Genomic DNA, 24360 nt, shown 5'->3' with positions numbered 1-24360 from the left:
GATAAATTGTGTTTTTCTGGTATTAGGTAAGTCTTTAAAATGCACAGGGAAATGATTCTCTAAAAATAAAGCTTATAGTCAATTCAGTATTATCTGTTTACAGTATGCCATAAACAGAAAATGGAACTTAGCATAGCTTTATGCTCGAGCATGATTGGGTGTCTTATGTGATGCATAATTTCCAGAGGCAACTTAATAGAGATTTCTTCTGAAGTCTTAAGCTGAGCCTCTGGCATTTGTCTGGCCCAAACTTTTGGTTTGGTCTTATATATCGGATCTGCTTATATGAAGAAAAAGCCCAGTACAAGGGTTCAGTAGCTGCAAAGCACTGAAATAATATGCAGAATCAGACTTAAAGGGGAAAAAAAAAAAAAAAGGCAGCTTTTGTAGACTGTAGTGCTTAACTGGAATTTCAAGTTTTGTGGCGTAGCCTGTAAGACTGGAGCAGCCAGACAGCCATATTGGTTCAGGTTTAGACTGAGTTACCTGTTTCTGAATCTCTAACCTCTGCTCTCTGTACCCTCCTTTGCCCTTCTAGAATCAAAGAGTCATCTGGGTGGCAGCAGGTCTTCACGAGTCCCTATCTAGACTGGACAATTGAGCGAGTGGCTCTCAATGCTAAGGTGGTTGGAGGACCTCATGGAGACAAGGATAAGATGGTTGCAGTTGCCTCAGAGAGTAGCATAATCTTGTGGAGCATTCAAGATGGTGGTAGTGGCAGTGAAATTGGTAACTATAATAGCGTGGGCTTTTTATTGTTGTGTGTGTATGTTTAACCAGGAAGAAGTCTGTGACCTTATTTTGAGGTACGTATGATCTGCAGCGTCCTGTGTACGTTTTCACTAAGTGACAAAGCATGCTTATACTATTACAGCATATTAACTTTCTTCTCTATCATGCTAGGGGAATCCTATCTTTAAAAGGTGGACAATAAAAAAACAGTCTGCTTACTGAACAGGTACTAACACTGTTCAGTTTGAGGTTTTTGTGTAAAGATGCAAATTAAGAGTAAAACTTTTGCTTGGACTTGTGTTAGAATTTAGGCCATAGAGCAAAGGAACTTAAGTTTCTGATATGAAAAGTTACAGATATTGAGAAATTGTCCTCTTTTCTTTCGTTTGTCATATTAAAGCTGCATTTTTACATGGGGACGATGGAAAGATTTCAGTTCTCTGTCCAATGTAGTTCATAAATGGAAGATGAAAATCTCTTTTTATAATTATAGTATAGAAAAAGCACTCCACTGCCCTAAGCATACAGGAATAACTGCTTGTACACCTTGGCACTAAAGGACACACAGTTAGGGAGGCTAAAGAAATATCAGGAAGATATTTCAGAAGTAAATGTTCCTTGGTATTTGTCTGATGGCTTGTCTGACTCTTGTTTAAACAGAGGTCAAATTTGGGAGGTAGTGAAGGGAGTGGTATTAGGAACTCCCTCTAGCCTAATTCTTGGTGTTTGAATAACCACTACTATGCCAGTAATGTTTTTCCTTGGGCAGTGGATCCTGCTAACCAAGTATGACGGCAGTCTCCTTATATGGACACTTTGCTTTGAAATTTACTGCTGAGTTAATTTGTTATTAGATGTATCTGCATACATAACTCCATGAGAATTCATGCAGTCATTAATTAAAGTCAAAAAGACCAGCATTGCTTTAAGCACTGTGCTATTACATTTCTCCTGTACTTTCTGGTTTGATTAGCTGCATATGTTACCTTGGCCTTTACAATAAGATACGTGAAACAGCATCTCAGATTTTTGGAAATGAAGTGCAAAGAGACACAAAAACCGTAAGTGGGCCTCTAATAAAAACTAGAGTATGCCATTATCATAAATTTCTGATAACTTGGACTTCAACTGAGCATGGTAGCAAAACCAGAGGAAGCACTTTTGCTAAACAGGCTGTGCTGCATTGAACTGATTTCTGTGAAACAAAGGAAATCCCACTTGGGGCAGAGGGGAGCGAGAGTAAGTGCCTTCAGGTTTGAATCTTTAGTCTGACTAACATTGACCAAAATGTACTGTTCCTCTTTTGGATAATAGGTCATGCCGCTTGGTTTAAAAACCCTAAAATATGTTTGTGCTTATTAGTAGTAACTTGAATAGAGTTGTCTTGTTCCCTTGTGGAGGCAGATGCTTGCAGTCCTGCTTGGTGTTAGAGATACAGTGCATTGCTATCATTTTGGGAAAGAAACTACTTGTTCCAAACAGTTGTTGGGGCCTGGTGATGCCATCCTCATAAAACTGTGTGGGCTGGCAGCTTTGTGATAGGTCTCTGCCAGAGCGCTCTCTTTACTTTCAATATTACTTACATAAGGCACTGCTGCTGGATTGCTGCTGTAAGCAGTATTTTACTGAGAGGGACCCTTAAGACAACAGCCTGTCATTATGTACAGCATTGTCTCCCCTGGGAAGGGGTATCAGATTGTTGAGCCTAAGCAGGACTGACACTTCAGATTCCTCCAGACCTTTCAAGCTGTCTTCCTTGATTTCCTTGAACCTCATCCTTCTCTGGAGCAATCAATTCTAGTTGTTTCTGTGGATTTTTTATTATTGCCTTTTTCACATGTCCTGTACAGCTGAATCTTATCTGCATTGAATGATTGTGCTGTGCCATGGAAAACAGTTTAGCATCCTAATTAAAGCTAAATACATGTTGAGTTTCCTGAGATTCCTTCTCAGGATGTAACAGAGGGCTGTTCTTGGTTGGAAATGGCACTCTGTTCATTTGAATTTGTCCAAAACAATGTTGGGAAATATTCTAGCTGTTGGGTACTCTTGTTCTGAAGACATCTGGCTGCTGCAGTTAAAGTATATTAGTGAGAAGTAATATAAGTATGTAGAGTGATTAGTATGGAATAGAAAACTGAACTAGTGTAGCTGGGCACTTGATAATGTTATGTATCCCCAGCAGTATAGACTTTTGTACTTAATATGTATCCCCAATAGTATTTACTTTCGTAAATACTATTTACTAGGCAGTAAAACTTAGCCTGGAATTACTTACAAACTGAGTTACTTACAGGGTTGTTTTGCTGGATTTCATAGCTGGCAAACTTGGAAATTATCTCAGAGCTTTGTAGTTTGCTGTAATTTTCAAAAACACGGTGCAATAAATACTACCAAATGTATTATGCTATCCAAGTTTGCAATAAAGGTATTCATATTTGATCTATGATGAGACTAGGAAGCTCTAAAGAGAGGACAGATATTAAGGTCTACTATAACCATAGTCATCAATACATGTCACATTCTTCTATGTTGTGATTTTTAAGTGCAATGTTCTTGATGCCACATTTGCTTGCTTTGGAAAGCCACCATTTGTTGGTGAGTCTTATCTTCCAGATTTTGAGTAGTATGTGATGACTGGTGAAACTGGTTCCCTATATGGCTTCAATTTTTAATAGCCTGTACTCTCTACTCATGGACTGTAGCCAAACTGAAAGATGTGTAGATGAAAACAGAAAGAAAGAAAAAGAAAGAAAGAAAGAAAGAGAGAGAAAGAGAGAAAGAAAAAGAAAGAAAGAAAAAGAAAGAAAGAGAAAGAAAAAGAGAGAAACTGGAAGAAAAAGAAAGAGAAAGAAACAGAAAGAAAAAAGAGAAGAGAAACAGAAAGAAAGAAAGAAAAGAAACAGAAAGAAAGAAAGAAAGAAAAAGAAGCAGAAAGGAAAAAGAGAAAGAAGAGAGAAAAAAGAGAGAAAGAAAGAAGAAAGAAAAAAGAGAGAAAGAAAGAAAAAGAGAGAAAAAAAGAGAAAGAAAGAGAGAGAGAGAAAGAGAGAAAAAGAAAAAGAGAGAAAAAGAGAAAGAAGGAAAAAGAGAAGGAAAGAAAGAAAAGAGGAAAGAAAGAGAAAGAAAGAAAAGAAGAAAGAGAAGGAACGAAAGGAAAGAGAAGGAAAGAAAGAAAGAGAAGGAAGGAAGGAAAGGAAGAAAGAGACACAGGCTTTTGTAGGCTGCTTATTTTTACAGGTTCAAGTATTTCTCCTAAAAAGAGAAATTTGAATGTATTCAGCTAGTGTCACACTGGGGTAGTTCAATTTTTTCCAAGAATAATGATTAAGCCTTGTAGCTGTATTTAGTTTCTAAAATTTGTTTTCAGACTACGGCTGTTTGATTGGACTTCAAAAGAGAAAACTTGTAATACTTTAAAAGGTAACTGCAAACTAATCCAGTACAAATTTGGCTAATGAAACCCATGAAATTACTGCTTCTTAAATGACTCTTAATAGATTCTGTGAAAACAACAAAAAATCCTGCTAACTGGAATAGAATTTTTGGTTGTTATTTATATTTTAATGTCCTTAAAATGTATAAAGCCCTTTGAGGACTTGATGGCAATGATTGCATCAGAAGATGTGACATCATGCTGCTATTCAGTTTAATGGAACCCAGTTTGCTGCTTGAATGGTTAGCACACTGCAAACACACTCCTTAGCACACTGCAAACCCAGTTTTGGCTGTTCTTTTCTTGCTACTGCAAGAAATGTGACATGATAATAGTGAAGAGATTCCATTGTTACTGTTTGTTTTCTCTTTATTTTAGATATGCTTCAAAGACTCTGTTTTTTTCTTTTTTGGTAGGAGTGTTCAGTCTTGGAGTCCCTGTAGATGCTCTCTTCTTCATTGGCAACCAGTTGGTGGCTACAAGCCATACAGGGAAAGTGGGAGTGTGGAATGCTGTGACTCAGCATTGGCAGGTGTGTTCAGTTCTGTTTTATGTTTCAGTCACTTTCAATAAGCTGGTATTTCCTCTAGTAAAAAGAGAATCCAACAATCTAAAAGCATGTGTGAAATTCTTGTCACAGAGTTTTCAGCCCTGACTTGTGTCACAGAGTTTGCCACCTTTGTATCTAAGTGTGTGCCTGTGAGTAGAATTTTGAATTGTTTGGTGGTAAAAAACATACTTTTTAGGCTTTCAGGTAAAAGGGTGTGGTGTGATTTAGAGTAATAAATGTCAAATGTATATATATTTAAACATATATTTAAGGGATCTTAAAAGTTGTTTTATACCAGGAGACTCTTCAGCAAAAATGTACATGGATATGCTTTAAAGATATTTGTCTTGCATGTTGATGCTTCTGACTTTATTCCTGTTGTTAGAATGCATGTTAAATAGATCCTAGGAGTCTGTATGAGTCTGAGAAAACAGTTGAGCATTCATGTGAGTAACAAAGCTTGCAACACAGCTGGGTGTATGTCTGTGGCACAAAACCTAGATCCCCAAATTGGCTTGCAAATCTCAAGAGGCAGAACCGACCTGAGGCTGCTGCACTGTTTGCTGACTAAGTTCCCATACAACCTTTAAGTGACACTCCTGCTAACAAATAACACAGATAAGAAGTATGAGATAGCACTGCTTCTGCAGCAAACATGCTAGTGCGGTTTTGAAAAGCTCTATTGATACCTTGCAGAGTCTTCTGTTAAGAGACAGCTTAATGCTATGTGACAAGCTGGCATTTGACATTTTCTAAAGGAGCAAGTATTAAAGAATAAAAAATTATGTCCCGTTCATCATCTTTGTTTCCATGGGGGAGCCACAGCAATCTTTCTGATCACATTCGTAGTTCCTCAGTTTGATTAACTGTTCCTTTGATGAAAGCATTTCCTATTGAAGAACAGAAAATCTTTTGAGGGGCTTATATGCCAGGATGTCCTAAGCCCAAGTTTATTTACTTTCTGATACCCAAACTAAACAAAGCATGACTAAATCCAACCAGTTTGAAGCTGCTTTCTATACCTCAGGCTCTTTTGGTAGTAAGGAATAAAAACCTTGCATCTTCTTATACATCTTCATCTCCCTTTAGAACACATTCTTCTTGAAGAACTCCATAAAGACCTAAGTGGCAGGGTTGTACCATCTCAAATTCCTCATGAGAATACATAGTATTTGTGTAACTGCTTTCCATGAGTTGCCCATAGCTCTCAGCTCTAAGATGTAATCATACTTGCTGCAGTGAGAGAAGTTTTGAGAAATAGAATATGCCAGTGCCCCACTGGGCATATTTTACCAGTGACTGTTGTATAGTGTTGCTCTGTTTCCTAATGAAAGTTCACTTCTTGGTAAGTGCAGCTCTTGCATTGCCTCTGGTGTGTCCCTGTCTCTGGTGCAGAAGGTAGATCTCTCCTTGTTTTGTACAGTCTTTCTGACCCAGTCAGTCAATCTCTGCTGTCGGCAGTATTGGGGATCCTCTTGTTGAGACCTCTCCTTGCAGTTGCCTCCTCTGCAAGGTGATGAGTAAAGTTGTAATCTTTTGATGGGTTGCCTTTGCCTCTGTTTCGTAAACTTGTAGCAGATGGGAGAGCTTCTGTGTATACCTTTGATTCACAGAACCAAAGAACAATAACAGTTTATTTTTAGCATTAGATCTGTGCTGAATTATGTGTGAACATAAGTGAGAGAGGTGAGGTTCTTTTAAGCAAAGAAAACAGGGAGCGTGCCCCTTCCTTCCCATCTTTCATATTTATGTTGAAGCTGTATTCGTGTTGCAGCCTTCTCTGTAAGGATGAATGAATAAGAATGAATGAATAAGGCTTAGAATATGTTTTAAGGGCTTTACAGACTACCCTTTGGTTAGGAACAGGTACTGACTTAGTGTGTGAGCTCTCTGGGATGTGGGGAAGCTTCTTTGGTTGGTTTGCTTTGCTTTTATCCAACAGATTCATTTCAGTTACTTTGCAGATGATTTTGTAAGTCTGAAGTAATTGGAAAGATGCTGCTGGTCAAGGAGAAATGAGAACTTTTGTCAGTGTCCATTAAGTGAACTGACTGAAACATACGAAGTACGGAACAGTGCTATGACTTTGACCATTTTTCAGTGCTCTAGATAAAATGGCTTTTGGCTTTTTCTTCCTCAGAGCTGAAGCAAAAAAGAAAGAATTGATTGAGATAGGGGATCAGACCTAGGATAAGCTAAACCTTTTCTTTGCTTGAGATCTCCACACCATCTGAGGTAATAAGCACTCCTTTTGATGCTAGAGGTCAAAGACAGGGCATTCTTAATCCCTCGCCTTAAGCTGCAGACCAGTAAGTAAAATACACAGGGCTGCCTTCCAGTTACTTTGGTGTGGATGTGTATCAGAAGTGTAACATTGAAGTGCAACAAGAATTTTTCCCCTCTCATTATATATCTGCTAGGGGCTGAGATCTCCATAGGGGCTGACAGAGGAACATAAAAACTGGGGGTAGAGGAACGCTTCCAAGAGGTCACATGTAGTTCCTTTGCTCATCAACCTCTTAAGCAGTTGTCAGAAAGGGAAGAGGGGACAGGACAAAGTGTGAAGTACACTCATTTTGCATATTGGAAAAGAAATCCTTTTTTGAAGATGTGGTTTAGCTGCAACGCTCTTAAGTTTTGGGCCTTTACATGGAGCACCTGTGCTAACTTGGCTGCTGAGCTCTGTGACTTAAGATCCAGTTTGAGAAAGGAATGCTGTCTACCAGCAGCACTTTAAATGCCATTGCATTTAGAGCTTCAGACCAGGACCAAACTCAGGTGTTCTTCAACAAAGTGTATAAAAAATGTCTTTTTTTTTTTGGTTTGTTTTTTTTTTTTTTTCATTTCCATTTGCACTAGGTTCAGGATGTTGTTCCTATCACAAGCTATGATACTGCTGGGTCTTTCCTGCTCCTGGGCTGTAACAATGGCTCTATATACTATATAGGTAAGAAATGGGAAAAGGAAGGAATAAAAAGGAGGGGGTGGTACTGAGCAGCTTACTTGGGGGAGTTTGGTTCTTAAGTCTTTAGTTGGTCTAAATTGCATCAGAACAATTCTATAATAGAGTAATAAACAAATGTCTCTTCATCACAGACATGCAGAAGTTCCCACTGCGAATGAAAGACAATGATCTTCTGGTGACAGAATTGTACCATGATCCCTCCAATGATGCTATAACAGCACTCAGTGTCTACCTCACACCTAAAACAAGTTGGTATTCTTATTGCTTTCTCTTCAGTGAGAATCTGTTACAGATGAAGGGTTTTTGTTTTCTAAATGGATGTTTTCTATTACTGCATAGCAGGGCTAAAGCCCTTGACATAAACAGTAAATTCTTCTTCAATTAATCATCTTCAAATGAATGATGAACACTAGGCATAACTGTAAATAGGTACTTGTACTTACATGTGTGTATGCTTGTACATCATGCATTATACATTTACATATAATGTAGTAGCATCCCATATTAATGATAATGTACCTTTGCTGGGTTTAAGCCTTTTGTACTTTATGAATTGTATTCACTGAAATAGTTTGTGGTGAACTGGGGGGGACATGACACACCCACCAGCAAGGTTAAGCTTATAACCAATAAAACTAAAACCCATTTCCATATGCAGCTGAATGATGCTTAGCTCTTGTGTCTATAGGCCCTTCTGTAAGCACAGTGCAGCAAACTGGGAAAAACATAACTGTACTGATACCAGTGACCTTTTAACCGTAGTCCTTGCTCTTGCCTTGCTTTCCCATTTGCCTCCCATTAAGTCAGAAAAGGTGTGTGGCATGTGTTGACCATATCACTCTGAGGAGTGCCATATGACTTACCAATCATGTCTTTCACTTCCAGGAAGGAGGAAAGAATGGGAGAGAAAGTGTTGTTAAAAACTGTTGAAGAGTGTAGTATGGCAATAAACAAATGTTGAGGTTTTTAGTGGCAAAATGTCTTCTCTGTTCATGGGAAAATAATCATAGAATTACAGACTGGTTTGGGTTGGAAGGGACCTTTAAAGCTCATCCAGTTCCAGCTCCCTGCCACAAGCAGGGAGACTTTCCAGTAGACCAGGTTGCTCAGAGCCTTGTCCAGTCTTGCCTTGAACACTGCCAGGGATGGGGCAGCCACAGGTTCTCTGGCAGGTACCCTGTGCCAGTGCCTCATAGTGAAGAACTTTTTCTTAATGTCTAATCTAAATCTCCCTTCTGTGAGCTTAAAGCAGTTCCCCTCCTTGCAAAGAGTCCCTCTCTCTGCATATTTCTTGTAGGCCCCTTTTAGGTACTGGAAAACAGAAGGTCTCCCCAGAGCCTCCTCCAGGCTGAACAAGTAATAAGTATAGTAATGGGTAAGTTGTGCTTAAAGTATCTACTTTACTGTGGAAGCTTGGAAATACTGTTTTCTACTGCCTCATTCCCTGGCCCTAGTAAGACAAGCTTTCATTCCTCAGGGGAACAACTGTGTTCTTGCTTGTTTTAGGTGTAAGTGGCAACTGGATTGAGATTGCATATGGCACCAGCTCTGGAGCCGTGAGAGTGATTGTACAGCACCCTGAAACAGTTGGGTCTGGGCCTCAGCTCTTTCAGACCTTCACAGTTCATCGAAGTCCTGTTACGAAGATCATGCTCTCAGAGAAGCACCTTGTTTCAGGTAATCTTTTCTGTGCACAAATGCGTATTGATGGGTCCCCCCTCCTCCTGGGCAATGAAGCATTCTTATGCATTGCTTAATAACTTGTATTGCTCCCACATATGATAGAAATTAGTTGGACAGATTTGGGGGGCTGAGGGAAGGGGTTAGATTGGCTTGGATCCTTTTTCTTAAAGTAAGCATTCTTCAGAGCCTTTAGCAGTTAAAAGGCACAGGTTTTATTTGCCCAGATGCTGGAACAACTTGCATGTTCGTTTGTGTCTTATTCCAAGGCTGCCATTTGTGGAAATAAAAGGGGCTGTAAACAAATGTATCCCTGTCAAGTCTTACTGTTGTGGGCAGGTCCTTTAGGACTTTTCTTCTTTTAACAGCCTTTCAGGAGCTTTCTGGGTTGCAGCAAAATGTGCACCATCTCCTCTTGGGCCCTAGAAAAAGCTTTCCTGTGGCTTCAAAGGGCTGTGTTTTTCTTTTCTCAGCTGTCTCCCAGTGTTTCTTGTGCTGTCCTATTTGTCGTGTCTTAGACTTGGGAAAGTGTCTTGCTTTCAGGGAAGAAGCAATCACTCGTTCCTCTGTAAGAATCTGTTTCACCCAGAATCCATCAACCAGATAAGATTTACTTTCTGCTGCTATCCCTATATCTTCAAAAAAGGAACAGGAACCATAGTATCCAGCTATACCCCAAACAAACAGCCCAGAGGTCAGCTGTTGCCCTGTAATTTGGTGCTAAACTTTCCATGCCAGTAAAGGGCACATCTGTATGTAGAAACTGAATAACTAATGAATGAACTAGAAGAGCATTGCTGTGTGATGAGGGTTTTGCTGCCAGGCTGCTCTCATGACATGTCTTGTTGTAGTATCTGCACAGAGAAGATGGAAGCATGCTGTAGGCTACTGGTGCTCACTCAGTCAGACCTTAATGTTGTGTTCCGCCTGCCTCAGTTTTTCTTGAACTTCTGAGGGAAGAGAGAAAACTAATAGAAAACAGGACATCAGCAACAATTTGTGGATTGCTAGATAATGCAATCCATTTTGCATGTCTGGAGATGCTATGTAGCCTGATATTGCCTAAATTCTGCTTGATTGCTCAGTCTTGAGAAGCTATCATAAAGAAATAATTACAGTTGATCTCAAAAGTTTTGTCATCCCTTGTAAATGTTATTGTCCATTTTTTTCCTTTCTAGTTTGTGCTGATAACAACCATGTACGGACATGGACTGTGACTCGATTCCGGGGCATGATCTCAACTCAGCCAGGCTCAACACCTCTTGCATCATTCAAAATCCTATCCCTGGAGGAAGCAGAGAGTCATGGCAGTTACTGTTCTGGAAATGACATTGGTAGGATGTCTCTTGAATGCGCTGTGCTGAGCCTATACATTCACTGGTCTCATGGAGGTTTAAGCAGACCTTCAACCCTGTAACACGCAAGTCAGTTGATGGGTGTGAGCTGTTATATATTGTTCTCCCCTTGAAACCATGGAAGGAACCTGTAAGATTCACCTGAAAATACTCATTGTTCAGGCTGTATAGCATGGGTACACTTAAAGGACTTACTAAGTAGATGAGAAAAGGGGAGGAAAACCTTTCAAACACAGATACTACACCTTGAGTAAACCGATGTAGCATTTCACTTTTGGTTTAGAGAATGACAGAAAACACAGGAGACTGTATTAAAGCAGAGGAGCATAGTAAGGGTTTCAGTCTGCTGCAAATGCCATTTCACTGTTCAGTCAGGGTTAAATGGTGCATGTGAGAAATAATGACATTAATTTGAAGTTGTGACAAAGTTTAGTGAAGCCTTGAAACTGCAGAGAGAAATGAGGCTAGCATATTGCTATAGTAAGCCACTGAAGGAATGTATGTCAGTAACTATGGGTACACAGGTAGTCTAGATTCCTTTGTGTTGAGTCTTGCAAATGAACCTTTGATGACGAGGATGCCCAATGATCACAGGGTGAGGTCAGTACTATGGCAAGTAATCTAGGGTTTGCACCGACACCATAATTCCTCTAGGAACATGCAGAAAATTTAAGAATGGGTGACCTTTAAAACAAAATGTATTTGTAGAGGCTTCTAACCATTGTAGAGGCTTCTAACCATTGGGTAACTTGTTCTAGATATTAGTCATCTTTGGTTCCCTGGTTCTCATGCTATAAAAATTGCAGTGGTCATACTAGTATGAGTTTGGGTCTTCAGGAATGCATGGAGAAGAGAGTGAGGGAATTGAAATGACATTATTTTTCTTTTCTCTCTAGGACCCTTTGGTGAACGTGATGATCAACAGGTTTTTATCCAAAAAGTTGTTCCCATCACTAATAAACTGTTTGTAAGGCTCTCTTCAACTGGGAAAAGGTACCTCCATGATTAGGGTTTTAAGTGGTAAAGGAGCAGAACTGTTCAAGTGGTGGTGGGGGTCTCCCATCCCTTGGGGATGTGTGCAGTTGCACTTGGCAAGCTTCTAATGTGCTTGACAGGTTTGGCTGAACTCTAGTTTTTGTGTTAGTAACAGAACTGTACTTACCGATCTACTATAACCTGAGCTCACTAAGCAAACGTTAATGTGCCTCTACAGAATATGTAACTCAGTTATGGTACTATGTTAATGTTACATTACAGAACTAATGCTGAAGTTGCTGGTGGCAGGGCTTTTGCTGCTCACATAGGTAGACAGGGAAGCAGTTTCTCTCTTCCTTTCCGCTTGTCTTTGAAGGACCTTTAAAACTGAGAAACTGACCTAGAAAGGTCAGGTATATAATTATTTACTTACTTGGCTTTCTAATATTCTACTATGCTGCTGCCAGTGTAGTGAGAAATGTTGCCAAGTTGCTTTTTTTCCTGTCAGGCTAGGAAGATGGCAAGAGATCGGTAAAGATGGTGCTTCTCAGTTCTATGCTGCTTATTACTATTATATTTCTTGCCTAGTAACTTTGAGTCTGGGTGAAAATGTTTATGGCTTTATGCTGTTGGCATCTGAATTGAGGGCAGACTACTCCTGTAAAAAGCTCAGTGCAAGGAGATGGTAAAATCACACAGAATGTGTGAGCTTCTGGTGTGGAGTCTGGCTTAGCAACTTAGTTTTGGAAGTCCTTTTCATCTTACTCCCCACATAGGCTTCTAAAATAATGGGGAGAAAAGCAACTGAGATCTGCCATGTCAAGTAATACTGCAGTTGTCATAAGACAAAAATTATCTGTATAGATAACGTTGGATTTATCATCCTTGGATTTTTTGCATACCTTTTATATGGTTAAATCTGCTGTTTCTGCAGGTTGGTTTCCTAGAGTGTTTAGCATACGAAGGGACTACTTGTTGTCAATCTTGAGAGCCTTAGGTTTCCAATCATTGCATATTGAAAATGGACATAGAACAAGTGGAGGTTCCCTAATAAGCAAGTAGCGAGACTGCAGATACATTGTGGGGGAAGGTCCGCAGCTAAGCAGCATGCCAGTCATACAGGAGAAGGAATTTTGTCTGGAAGAAAGGTCCTTTTCTGATGGCAATTTCAGTGCTTTCTCAGAAATGTAAACCTGTCATGACTTTACTGGCCAGACCCCGCAGTTGTTTTGGTAACTTGGGGTTTCTCTTCCTGTAGGATCTGTGAGATCCAGGCAGTTGACTGTACTACTATCTCCTCATTTACTGTGCGAGAATGTGAAGGATCCAGCAGAATGGGCTCCCGGCCACGCCGCTACCTCTTCACTGGACATTCAAATGGCAGCATCCAGATGTGGGACCTGACCACAGCGATGGACATGGTTAATAAGAGTGAAGACAAGGGTAAGTCGTGTTCTGCCAGGACTGCGGTGCAGTTCTTTTTCTGTCCACGTGCACGTGACTACAGGAAATGGACTTGGGCACTAAGAGCTGTCTTTTTCAGATGTTGGCGGCCCCACAGAAGAAGAGCTGCTCAAATTGCTTGACCAATGTGACTTGAGTACATCTCGCTGTGCCACACCTAACATCAGCCCTGCTACCTCAGTTGTTCAGCCAAACCGGTTGCGGGAATCTAATTCTAGGTAAGTCACCAAGGGTGGCGCTGGCTGTGGACACCAAAGTTTTACCTTTAGGTAGGCAAAGAGGGGTTTGGTGACTTGAATACTGTAGCTGAGCCCCTGAATCCATGCCCTCAGTGTCTTATTGAGGCGTGTATGTGTAGTTTCAAGAATCCCATGAGAATCCCAAGTGATCTGGAAGCCCTTGTATGGGAGTTGTGATGAGTATATTGCTACTGTAGTGGGAGTTGCAATGGTGGATGGGAGCAGGGTGTGTGGAATAGCTGACTGCTATTCTCAGCCTAACATCTGCCGTTTCCATCCTTGGTGGTTTCTCTTCCTGAAGTCTCCAATTGCAGCACCATGAAACAATCCCTGAAACAGCCACATATGGTTCTGTGCGGCCGTACAGAGAAAGTCCCCTGTTGGCAAGAGCAAGGCGGACAGAGAGCTTCCACAGTTACCGGGACTTCCAGGCTTTTAACTTAACCAGCAAAATTCCAGTAGAAAAGACAGCTGCTGCAAATGGGAATTCCAGCCAGCCAGAGGCCAGGAAGGCAACAGTGGAGGGCAGTGTAGCTGAGAAGAAAGCAGTCCTGACCACTGCACTTGAAGTGCGAAGCACAGGTGGGACGGATGCAGGTGGGTGTTGCAGTACAGAGGTTCACCATCTCCCAGAGAGTTCTCTGGATCTCAGAAGAAGAGGACCAGAAGAGGAGAGTGAAGCCAAAGTAGAAAGCAAAAAGAAAATGGGGTTTGAAGGAGCTGGCTTCCTGGGAAGGAAGAAGGTGCCTCTCCTGGCCTCTGCACCAGTCCTTGCTGAAAGTGGGCCTGAATTACCTGGGGCAGCTTCTCCATCACCTACGAAGACGGCTGCTTCCCCACGCTACCGTAAGAATGACTCATCCTGCCAAGACTATGGCCTGTGAAAATGGGACTGGTAGCAAAGATAAGGTGCAGGTGCCCTCTGGTTGGTAGCACAAATAACGTTACGTGTTGTGGGTTGTTTCTTGAATGGGACTTTGTTCTGATACCCAGAATGAAAACTGTAAGATTGTAAGAAAGTACCTGGCTGCTGGCAAATCTTTGAAGAGTTGTCCACATCAGTGTGTGGCTTTAGGTAATGCTTTAAAATGTAGTCCGGTACTTGGTCCAAATTATTGTGCATTCTTGCTTAAACGTGGTCAGGCATGTGATATGTTGTGGTTATTTCTGTTTTGGGGGAAGGGAGGGTGCTAAAGGAACCTGTGGGTGCTCAGTGGAAGATCCCGTTTAGATGCAGCTACATGTTGTTCTGCAGAGCTGCTGCTATTTTATAAATAGGATCCTTGCTCTGAATCATGCTGTCTGAAATGTTTTCTGCAGGTTAAGGAGGAAGCTATTCAAAACAGCATATTATTTTGCCTATTAGTCCAAATAAATTGCCAGAGGAGTGTTGCTTGTCCTTTCTGAAAATGTGTGGTATCAGATGATGAGATTTGCTGATTGTGACTGAGAGGATGCATAAAAATACACTTGGTGAAATACACAGAACTGGCAGCCTCTTGGGGGCTTCTTTGTCACTTTCACTGGAAAAAGGACAAAGATGAATATGGGAGTAGGTTTAGTGTCATGGTATAACTCTCAATTACAAGTGCCTTGACATGATATTTCCTATCAGTGTTGCACTGGCTGCTTGCTGTTTGCTTCTGTTTTGCTGGGGGTGGTGAACAAATTTTATTGCATGTAGATAAGTAATATGTAAGCAAAAGGGAAGGCTTTGATAGCAAGTGTTGAATAGGGGGTGGGTTAGGAGGCTTTCCATCTCTGACAAAAGCATGCTTAGATTTAAGCATGAATCAGTGGCTTTTTTTAACCTTTAGCTGAGAGGCTGGGGAAGAGCAAAGGAGAGAACACAAAAGTTAAAGCAACTCCATACAAATACCTTCATTTGCTGTTTATTCACCTGTGCATGAACACAATTTTGTGGTACAGCTTTGTCAGGCCAGGAGGAGCCATGGCTATCGTGCCATGAAGGCCCCTCTTGGGTTTTGGGATGGTAAAAGACTACTTTTCCTTATACCAATCATGCTGCCCCCACAACCTTCCTCAACTGTGAAAGCTGGATGAGAGACAAAGGTAAGAGCCTCTGTTCACAGCCTTCTACCACTGTGTGACTTAAGGATGTTGAAGCTGTTCTCTTACCTGTCTGAGGTGTCAGTGCTAACACACAGTTTTAACTATACATTTAAAAACATGGTGGAAATAAAAAGACCAACTTACCCCACTTCTCACACCCTCTCAACAGTTCTATTTATTCCCATAGTGGGCACAGGGTGGGGAAACAGCAGTCCTATCCCCTCCCCAAAGGCCATGCAGGCTGCTTTTGGCAAGTTACCCACTTTCCATTTTCTAGAGAAGGTGGTTGTGTTCTTCAGAGGTGGGTGTCAGTGAATGTGGTGTGCTCCTTGGTGACTGTGCTGAAGCCTTTGATGACATTGACAAGATCTTCTTCATCTACATACTGTTAGGAGGGGGAAAAGAAAAGGTATGTAAGCCAAACTAAAGGAGATTCCTTCAGTTCTTTCTTCCCATCCCCTAAAAAATGCTTCTGAAAGTCAGATAAATAAGTGTGTTTCTACCTTTCAGCTTGTTTTCCCATTCCTCCCAGCATGATACAGCATTCAGGCACCTGAATCCAAACCAACTAGGTTTTTTACAGTAAGCAATAAGTTGAAAAAGAAATCGGTTACTGCATGGATCAGATGATAAATGGTAAATAGTGTTTTGTTGCAGTGTGATAGGAACTTGTAAACATGTATTTTTCTTTTCATCTTTCCATTTGATGTCTTGTATAACAGCCACATCACCTGTGATTTAGGTAAGGTTTTGTTCTTCAAGCTTCTAAAGGAGGGTCTGAGCTTCTTCCAGCTGCAGTCATGCTAATGCTTTGAGCCAGGGAAAGAGTTGGAAACGAGAGAATTAAACTGTTTCCATAGTATAAAGAGATGATTGCCAGCAGTGTTACTGCAGATATATGTCCTAGGCCACTTCAGCCATTCGGTATATTCGTTTGCAAGGTGGACAAAGGGGAGAACAAAACTTGCTGATGGTCCTAAGCTACTGAATGTCTTAAAGGGAAGAAGTGAGTGAAAGCATTGAAACATGTATATTTGCAAACTAAATCAAATCATGGTGTTAGCACAAGATAAGCAGGTAGAGCAAGAGTTTCCTCAGCATCAGGAAGCTGTTCCTTTGGCTATGGAGCTCCTATAGAGGTACACCCTGGATGGACTGTTAATTCTAAGGAATTAGATCATGAGGATGTGACTGGTAACTCAGAAAATTACTCTAGGCTGAGTTATACCACTGAATCAGGAAGTCCATGAGATGCAGAGTGCAGCTGAAGGTTAACCTGTACTCATAGGGGTTTACCTAGGGCTAAGTATTGCTATATTCTTACTTAAGCCTTATCAGCTTCCTTGGTAATGCCTGGATATTCCAGCCCTTCTAGCTCCTTGGTGTAGTGTGGGTAAAAGACCAAGGAAGCTGCCTGGATTTTGTGCAGACTGTGCAGTTCACACTATTTTGGACAAGATCGACTTGATCACTGCTTACTCCTTGTAACTTTTTACTACCTCATGTGTACCTCTTTTAGGAGCCTTAAGCAGCTTTTTTGCGGAACAGTGTGTCTGGCCCTGGACCCCTTCCCACACATTAGCTCAGGGAAAGGTAGAAGCCAAGGAGGGTGGAGGTTAAAAAGCCTTTTTCTTGATGACAAAGAGGAAGGGAGATTGCTGTTGTCCTTGAGAATCATCACTCATATCTGTGTGTTCAGGTCCATGTTAGTGACACTGGCCAATCCTGTTCTCTCCTGTATTAATGGACAGATACTCTGCCTACCACTCAACCTCCTCCTAGTCCCCTGTAGGGAGAGTCTTAAGTCATTTGTCATGAATGCTAAAAGATCTCAGCGTTCACACAGTGTATCATGACTGAGCAGAAGAGAGAACAGGTCTTGTCAGCAGTTGAGTCCAAGGTCACAGCTCAAGGAGCCTAGAACTAGAAGCTCGTGCTTCTGGGCACAGGATTTGTGGAGGATGCGAAGGCATCCCTCCTCACACATACGCATTTACTGAAATACACCGAGAGAAAAGCCTATGAGTTGACCAAATAGGAATTCTTCAAGGTGCATATCCCTGGTAGCCATGATGTTACTAATTCATGGAAACAATAGACAGATGCATGTGGCCCCCTCACATCATTTAAGAGCAGCGTGTGGTCACCTGTGGCTCCAGAAAAGAGCAGTGAGGCAGGAAGCATTTTGGGGATGTAATGTCTGGCCATGTCCTTCTGGCTGTATCTCCTGCAGCTTTTGATATTTAGACCTTTTCAGGATTCCAGTGAAACAGGCACATCACTATGCACAACAGCACAACAGAGGAAACAGGAGTCCTTTTCCTTACCAAGCCCCGACTGGTAGTGTGATGATTGTGAATAATGGCATCCCAAGGTGGATCTTCAGCAAAAGACTTCTTGTCATAGAGGCTGAGTAGCTGGCTGACACTACGGTGCAGGGAGGCTTGGGAATAGGTGCGATTGAGCTGGGTCTGGCTTCGTCTCCTTGCCCCTGATGCAATGTGGATGCTGTGGTTGCTGGGAGAACCACCAGCTCCTGGAATTTTCGTATCAGCCAGACCCTAGGAGGAAAACACAAGCTGATATATCAAAAACAATAGGGCACAGTCTCGAACACTACATCTGAACAAAATGAAGGCAGGAGTAGAAGAAAACAGAGAACCCCATGCTTCAAAAAACATGCACAGTTAGAAGACACAGCAAGGTATGTTAGCAGACTTCTTCCTTCCAGTCATCATGACTAGTTTCACCCACCAGGAGAAACATGCGGTGTCAGATGCCTTTGTGCATGCTCTTTATTGTCATCCAGCACATCACACATCTTGCAGCTCTGCAAGCTAATGACTCTACCTCGAAGTGCATTGTGTAACTCTTGAGAGTGACACTGCTTGATGAATCAGATGTGTTGGCAATGGTCTCAAACTGAGATTAAACATAGGAAGGAAAAGTATTAGGGCACGACAAGGTTCTGTGCAGGTGCACTCTGTTCTTTACGGAGAGTGTGAATTAGCTGCAGCTTTTTGAAGGGGAGCAAGGTAGCAGGATGGGGGGAATAGGGGAACTGGCAAAGATGAGGCACTATGTAATGTTCACTGGGGCATCAAGAGCTGCATGGACAGCTGGCACTGCTTGCTGCATGCCACTGACAGAACAGAACACAAGTCATTTTGCCACTTAACAGGAACTCTATCCTAACTTCTCAGATTAAATCCTCCAATTGATGTACTGTAGAATCTGCCATTCTATTAAGTCCATGAGATTCTGGAAAAAAGAAAAGGAGAAAAAAAAAAGAAAAGGCAGAAACATGGAAAGGAATTGTGCAGGCATACCAAGAGCAAAGGCATTTTGAAGTCAAGACGAACATCACAGCGTGAGAGACAGTAGAGGAAAAGGAATCAAAATCATGAGACCAAACAACAAGAAGTTTCTTATGCTCTTAGCCTTTGCCAGGACAAGGGGCACACTGGAAATTCCATTGTTTCCAAGAGCTTCTTCATTGAGGCACAGATGCAGCTTCTTGTCACTGAGACAAAAAGGAATAGAATGTGTGAAGAATGCAGGAGTCACTATCCTGCTTGATGGTGCTCACAGAGGAGAGAGAAGCTGAGAAGTGACAAGAAAAGTCATCTCACAGGCTGTGCCTGGGAAGAAGCAGTGGAAATACAAAGCACTGCTGCGTCCACTCTGAGCCTCTTAACAATTGCCGTATTCCTGTTGGGTAGGGTAGCACTGCTGCTCTGCTACGTGGTGGAACATGTTCTTTATCCCTTTTTTTACTGAACTATAACTTGTCTTAATAAAAATGCTACAAATCCTTCCTCTTTATTACAATCCTTCTCCCACCTCTCTGGTGGACCCACACATTTTGGGAAGGTCCTTAGCACATTTCATGGGTATCTGACAAAGACTGTCAGATTGATGCTGGTTAGTTGGGAATACATGAAAGGTTCCACTGAAAAGCACATTTATCACCTACCTTCTCACAGTATGCCAAGGCTTTTTCAGCTCTATTGCAGGTGTCAGCTAACATAAGGTGGCATCACTGGCTTTGCAGCTCTGTGACTCCAGATCTGAAGTTTGTCTTAGGCATCAGAAATATTTCAGGATCTGCAGACCAGGCACCATAAGGCTTCTTTTTGGCCTGCAGGCTGGCTTCCTATGCATGCATAGGTACACCAGACAGTCCTCCTACACTGAGCAGCCTTCACTTGGTAACCAAGCGTGCAACAAAGCAGGGGAAGGAGGAAGAAATACTCTGTGGTTTGGGGGATGGCAGATGAAAGTATATCACAATACTGTATACTCAACATTGCATTTTACCAAACGTACCGGGTGGTTTTCACCTGATGAATACACACTCATTGGTGATGTTCTTTTCTGGAGTGGAACTAAAGGAGGCCTATCTCGTGCATAGGGCTGCTTGTGGACTTTCCTTTGAAGGATTAAGGAGAGGAGAATAGCCAAGAGGATCAAACCTAGAACTACCATCAGCACTGCAAACCACAGCTCGTTGTAGAACTTCGCACGTTTGGACTCGGCTTTGTCCTTCTCTCCAGGTGTTGTCAAGATCAGGCCTGTAAAAATCAAGAGGGATTAGGGGAGAAAGAGAATGTTATTTCAGAAAGCATTTAGCAATATGCTATCCCTTTCCTTGCTAATAAATTAGGCAGAAGTTTAAGTGATTTTGTCATCATGTGCTTTCTTGCACTTACGTTCAAGGTGGCATAATGGTTCAATATGCTAGCGGCCTATAATAAAAAGCTTACTACTCTCAAGAGACCCTACTTAAAGTTCTGGTATTGCTGCTTAAGCTGGAAATCACCACTGCATCAGCAGCTCTGGAGAAAGGAGGTGGTGAGGGTGAATTGTGAGGAGAAAAAAAAGGGCTCTCCAAGTAACCTTGAAGAGTGGAAACAGCTACAGTGATTTCAGAGTGATACAGACAAGAGGACATTCTCTCCAGTGTTGTGTAGTGGAAGGCCTCTCAAAAGAGAGAGGGAGAAGGACTTAACTGAAATGAGTGATGAATTAATACAAACAACATGAAACACTTTATTCCTCCTTCCCCCACCTGTTAGAGAAAAAATAGCCCCCTGGTTGGCTTTGCTCACACACAAGCATAAGAAATCTCAGTGACAGGATTTCCTGGTTGTCTGCAATCCCACATGTGTATCCAACTCTTTGCTAATGGATTTCCATCACCACCGCTTGCAAATCCTCCTCCGCAGGTTGCCTGCGGTGCTAATTGCATTTGCAGTAGACTGGGTACAAGCAGCAATAAAAACCAAAGGAATGTGATGGATATAGAGCAATGGGCAACATTTTATAATGCCTTTACAGCAGCCTTGCTGAAATTCTGTAGGAGGATGGAGTCAGAGCATGAAAGGTATATGAGGGAAATGCAGTGTAAAGAATAATTGCAAAGACAAGACCCATTTATTTGAAGAAGCTGAAGATGATGAAACTCAAAAGATAAATTAATTAAAACCAGTATGTCAGTTAGTTATAGTTAGAGCTTAGCTTTAATACCCAGAAAACTAAGGAGTTAAAAACCCTGAAACTTTTACCATTAGTTTTCTACTACTCAATGGACAACAGATGACTGAGATGTCACCACACCAAATTCCCTTGCTTCCATGAAACAGGCAAAGGCCTCATAGGCAGGAGGTAAAGAGCAAGTGTTATAAACTGGGTCCTGAAAATATAACTGGTTAGGAGAACACAACTCAGATGAAATTCCAGAGCCTGGAGGTTGGTCATATGAAAGAAGCAGGCAGATGCCTCTTGATGGGGCAGGTGGGATGCAGGGAGGAGACAGAATATGTATTTTCCTTCTCAAGATGAGGAAGAAAGTTGGAGGACAGGGTTAGAATGCAAGATAAACTTAATTTGGAAATAAAACCTGGAAAAGAGCAGATTCTATTCAGCACTACATTTTGAAGATATATATTGATGTAAAAATAGCAGGAAAATATTACACATGTGGAGTGAGGATCTGAAGCTGTTCATGATGTAAAGGAACAGAAATCTGTCCATGGCAAAAAAAGCACATTAACTACATCACTCATACCGTAAGGCACTAAGGAATCCCCTGATCCTCCAATGAGGTGCCATCCTGACTGGCATGCCCTACATACCGACTTTGTCCCACAAACACATACAACAAATAGGTGGGGAGTGATTTCTTCACATATTTACCAACTCCATCTCCTGCACTGTACTTGATGACCGGTGTCATGGCGCTCCCTTCATCAGTGATGCAGGTCACTTGGAACAGCAAGGCTGAGCAAAAAAAGGTCATAAAATGAGGATCAGGCTTGATCAGGGCCTCATCATCCCTTGTATGTGTGTACTGAAATTCTAAACTATGAAATATGGCAAACCGTAGGGAGTTACCACTATGATGTTGCTCCTGTTCCACCATCCAATCCTCCCTCTTCCAATGACATGTAACTGGCAACTTTCAGTTCATTCATTGTTTCATCCTAAATCACTCATACTCCATTCATGGCTGATTGATATAACATTTATGTTAAGAATGTTTGAGTAAAAAATAAGTTGCAGCAATCAGGAAGGTAAGAAATACATTTCAAAATCCTTTGACATACAAGAAACCAAATGCTTTAAAACAGAAAACATTTCCTATTTTTTTTCCTCTGTTGACAGTTTCCTTGTATCTTAAAGACTGCAAATGCCCAAAGAGAAACTGCATTTTAAACCATGACTGATTTCAAAAGCTACTGACTTTATTTAAATGGAAATTCAGGCTTCAGTCTTTTCTGAAGCTGAAGATTTCCATGTATTTTCCAGAGTGTGGTCCTGAAGGGTGGAATTCCAACGCAGCTCCAGGATTTGGACAAGCTCGACCCTCACAATGAGCCAGAGCAGTGTCAAACAGTCACAGAATCACAGAATCATTAGGGTTGGAAGGGACCTCTGGAGATCATCCAATCCAACACCCTGTCAAGAGGGCAGGTCACACAGAAACAGTGCCATGATAGGTTTGGGACGTCTCCAGAGAGGGAGGCTCCACAAACCCCTGGGCAGCCTGTCCCAGTTCTCCACCACCCTCAATGTAAAGTTCTTCCTCATGCTGAGGTGCAACTTCTTTGTTTTAGTTTATGGCCATTGCTCCTCATTCTGTTGCTGGGCACCACTGGAAAGAGTCTGGCACCATTCTCCTGGTACCTGCCTTTGAGATACTGATCTGCATTGATGAGATCCCCTCTCAGTCTGTTCTTCTCTAAACAGGCCCAGCTCCCACAATCTCTCCTTAAGAGAGATGCTCCAGACCCCTGAGCATCTTTGTGACCTTTGCTGGACTCTCTGCAGCAACTCCTTGTCTCTCTTGTACTGAGGAACCCAGTACTGGACACAGTGCTCCAGATGTGGTCTCACCAGGGTCAAGTAGAGGGGGAGGTACAATATTTAAGAGGAAGCCCAGCTCCAAGGCTTTTTGTTTCAAGCGTCTGCTTAGGTGCACTTCAGAGTGTGTGTAGAACACTCCTGTGCTCTTAAGCTTGGGATGACTATGTAAGGTTTTTAAGTTCAGCATACAATACTATTAATTCAGCTCAATGGCCTTTCACAGAGAGGAATCTGCAGGGAATTGAACCTGACTTTTGTCAGATGTCCTTGGTAAATACAGCTCCGTGTCAAAGCCGCTGTAGATGCGCTGCCCGCTCTCAATCAAAGCGTACTCCTTCAGGCGGCCGTTCAATACGAAAGTGCGGCTCCAGTCTATGTGGATGGTAGATAAATTGCTGACAATAGAGAACGGAGCCATGTACCGAGGTGCTGCAAAGGAAGGAAAAAAGCTCATTTCTAGCCAACAGGCATGACTGAGTTAGCACAGAGGAGATGCTGTATGATACAAGCTCTCTGTCGCTCCTTTTCTCTCAAGTACACATGTATGAGTAGAAAAGATACAAGGAGAAAAGAGAAAGCTGCTGTAGCATGCCAGCCTCTACACTGAGAAAGCAGAAATATATCCTGAAATTAAAGACCTAGAACTTCCTCTTCCTTTGTGCATGTGGTGCAGACACCAAAACTGGGTACATTAAATTCCAGCTTAAGGTGGAGGATAGGGAGACACAGGAGGTTGTGTGAGTTCAACTGCAGCATGCAAGGGCTATGGGAACTGAACTGTAAAGGAAAGGATGCTGGAAAAGACTCTTCATAAGGGACTGTAGTGATAGGACAAGGGGTGATGGGTTCAAACTGAAATGGGTGAAGTTCAGGTTAGATACAAGGAAGAAGTTCTTTACTATGAGAGTGGTGAGGTGCTGGATCAGGCTGCCCAAAGAAGTGGTAGATGCTCCATCCCTGGCAGTGTTCAAGGCCAGGTTGAATGGGGCTTGGAGCATCCTGCTCTAGTGGAAGGTGTCCCTGCCCATGGCAGGGGGTTGGAACTGGATGAGCTTTAAGGTCCCTTCCAACCCAAACCATTCTGTGACTCTTTTTGTAAGCCCCCCCAAATTACCCATGGTAGTCTTTTAACACTTGTATATACATGAAACCATGGGGTTCCAGAAAAACAAGAGCAGATGGCAGGCAGAGAGTATAGAAACCTAGAACTCACTACAGGGAGGAAGAGTTCATCAGAGTTGGACTCAACAGCTTGTTGACAAAAATCTTCATTTACATTTGAGGTGGTCCTTTCTTGTGGCTTTGTGCCCAGTATATGCTGGGTTGCTCATAAGAAAGCTGCACTTTGCTGCTAACTGTCCACTGTCACTAAAGAAAGCCTTCCAGGCATGAGGAAGTAGCCATTCAGAGTGACTCAGGAGGCCTGGTGTGAAGAGGTCAGCAGGCAAGAAAAGCAAAATTGAAAGGAGGGCTTTGGACCCAGTGGGTAGGGGAGGAGGGCTTTGGACCCAGTGGGTAGGGGGTTA

At 42.1% G+C, this 24360-nt stretch overlaps 2 protein-coding genes across 2 annotated transcripts in view; one reads left to right on the top strand and one right to left on the bottom strand.

Moving 5' to 3' along the window:
- KCTD3 (potassium channel tetramerization domain containing 3) overlaps positions 1–14881 on the top strand; it is a 28469-nt gene extending 13588 nt beyond the window's left edge. The window contains exons 9-18 of the mRNA XM_065679871.1: positions 539–729; positions 4582–4697; positions 7575–7662; positions 7812–7928; positions 9187–9357; positions 10539–10694; positions 11612–11708; positions 12949–13133; positions 13234–13372; positions 13695–14881. Coding sequence (XP_065535943.1) covers positions 539–729; positions 4582–4697; positions 7575–7662; positions 7812–7928; positions 9187–9357; positions 10539–10694; positions 11612–11708; positions 12949–13133; positions 13234–13372; positions 13695–14277 — 1843 coding nt within the window. The 3' untranslated portion in view covers positions 14278–14881. The remainder of the gene's footprint in view (positions 1–538; positions 730–4581; positions 4698–7574; positions 7663–7811; positions 7929–9186; positions 9358–10538; positions 10695–11611; positions 11709–12948; positions 13134–13233; positions 13373–13694) is intronic.
- Positions 14882–15269: 388 nt separating this feature from the next.
- USH2A (usherin) overlaps positions 15270–24360 on the bottom strand; it is a 380108-nt gene continuing 371017 nt past the window's right edge. The window contains exons 68-72 of the mRNA XM_065679870.1: positions 23087–23263; positions 21665–21748; positions 19796–20040; positions 17794–18027; positions 15270–15851 (exon numbers count right to left, since the gene is read on the bottom strand). Coding sequence (XP_065535942.1) covers positions 15762–15851; positions 17794–18027; positions 19796–20040; positions 21665–21748; positions 23087–23263 — 830 coding nt within the window. The 3' untranslated portion in view covers positions 15270–15761. The remainder of the gene's footprint in view (positions 15852–17793; positions 18028–19795; positions 20041–21664; positions 21749–23086; positions 23264–24360) is intronic.

Source organism: Lathamus discolor, chromosome 5 (assembly GCF_037157495.1).
Source record: "Lathamus discolor isolate bLatDis1 chromosome 5, bLatDis1.hap1, whole genome shotgun sequence".
Taxonomy (NCBI): domain Eukaryota; kingdom Metazoa; phylum Chordata; class Aves; order Psittaciformes; family Psittacidae; genus Lathamus; species Lathamus discolor.
This window is presented reverse-complemented; position numbering and strand designations above follow the sequence as displayed.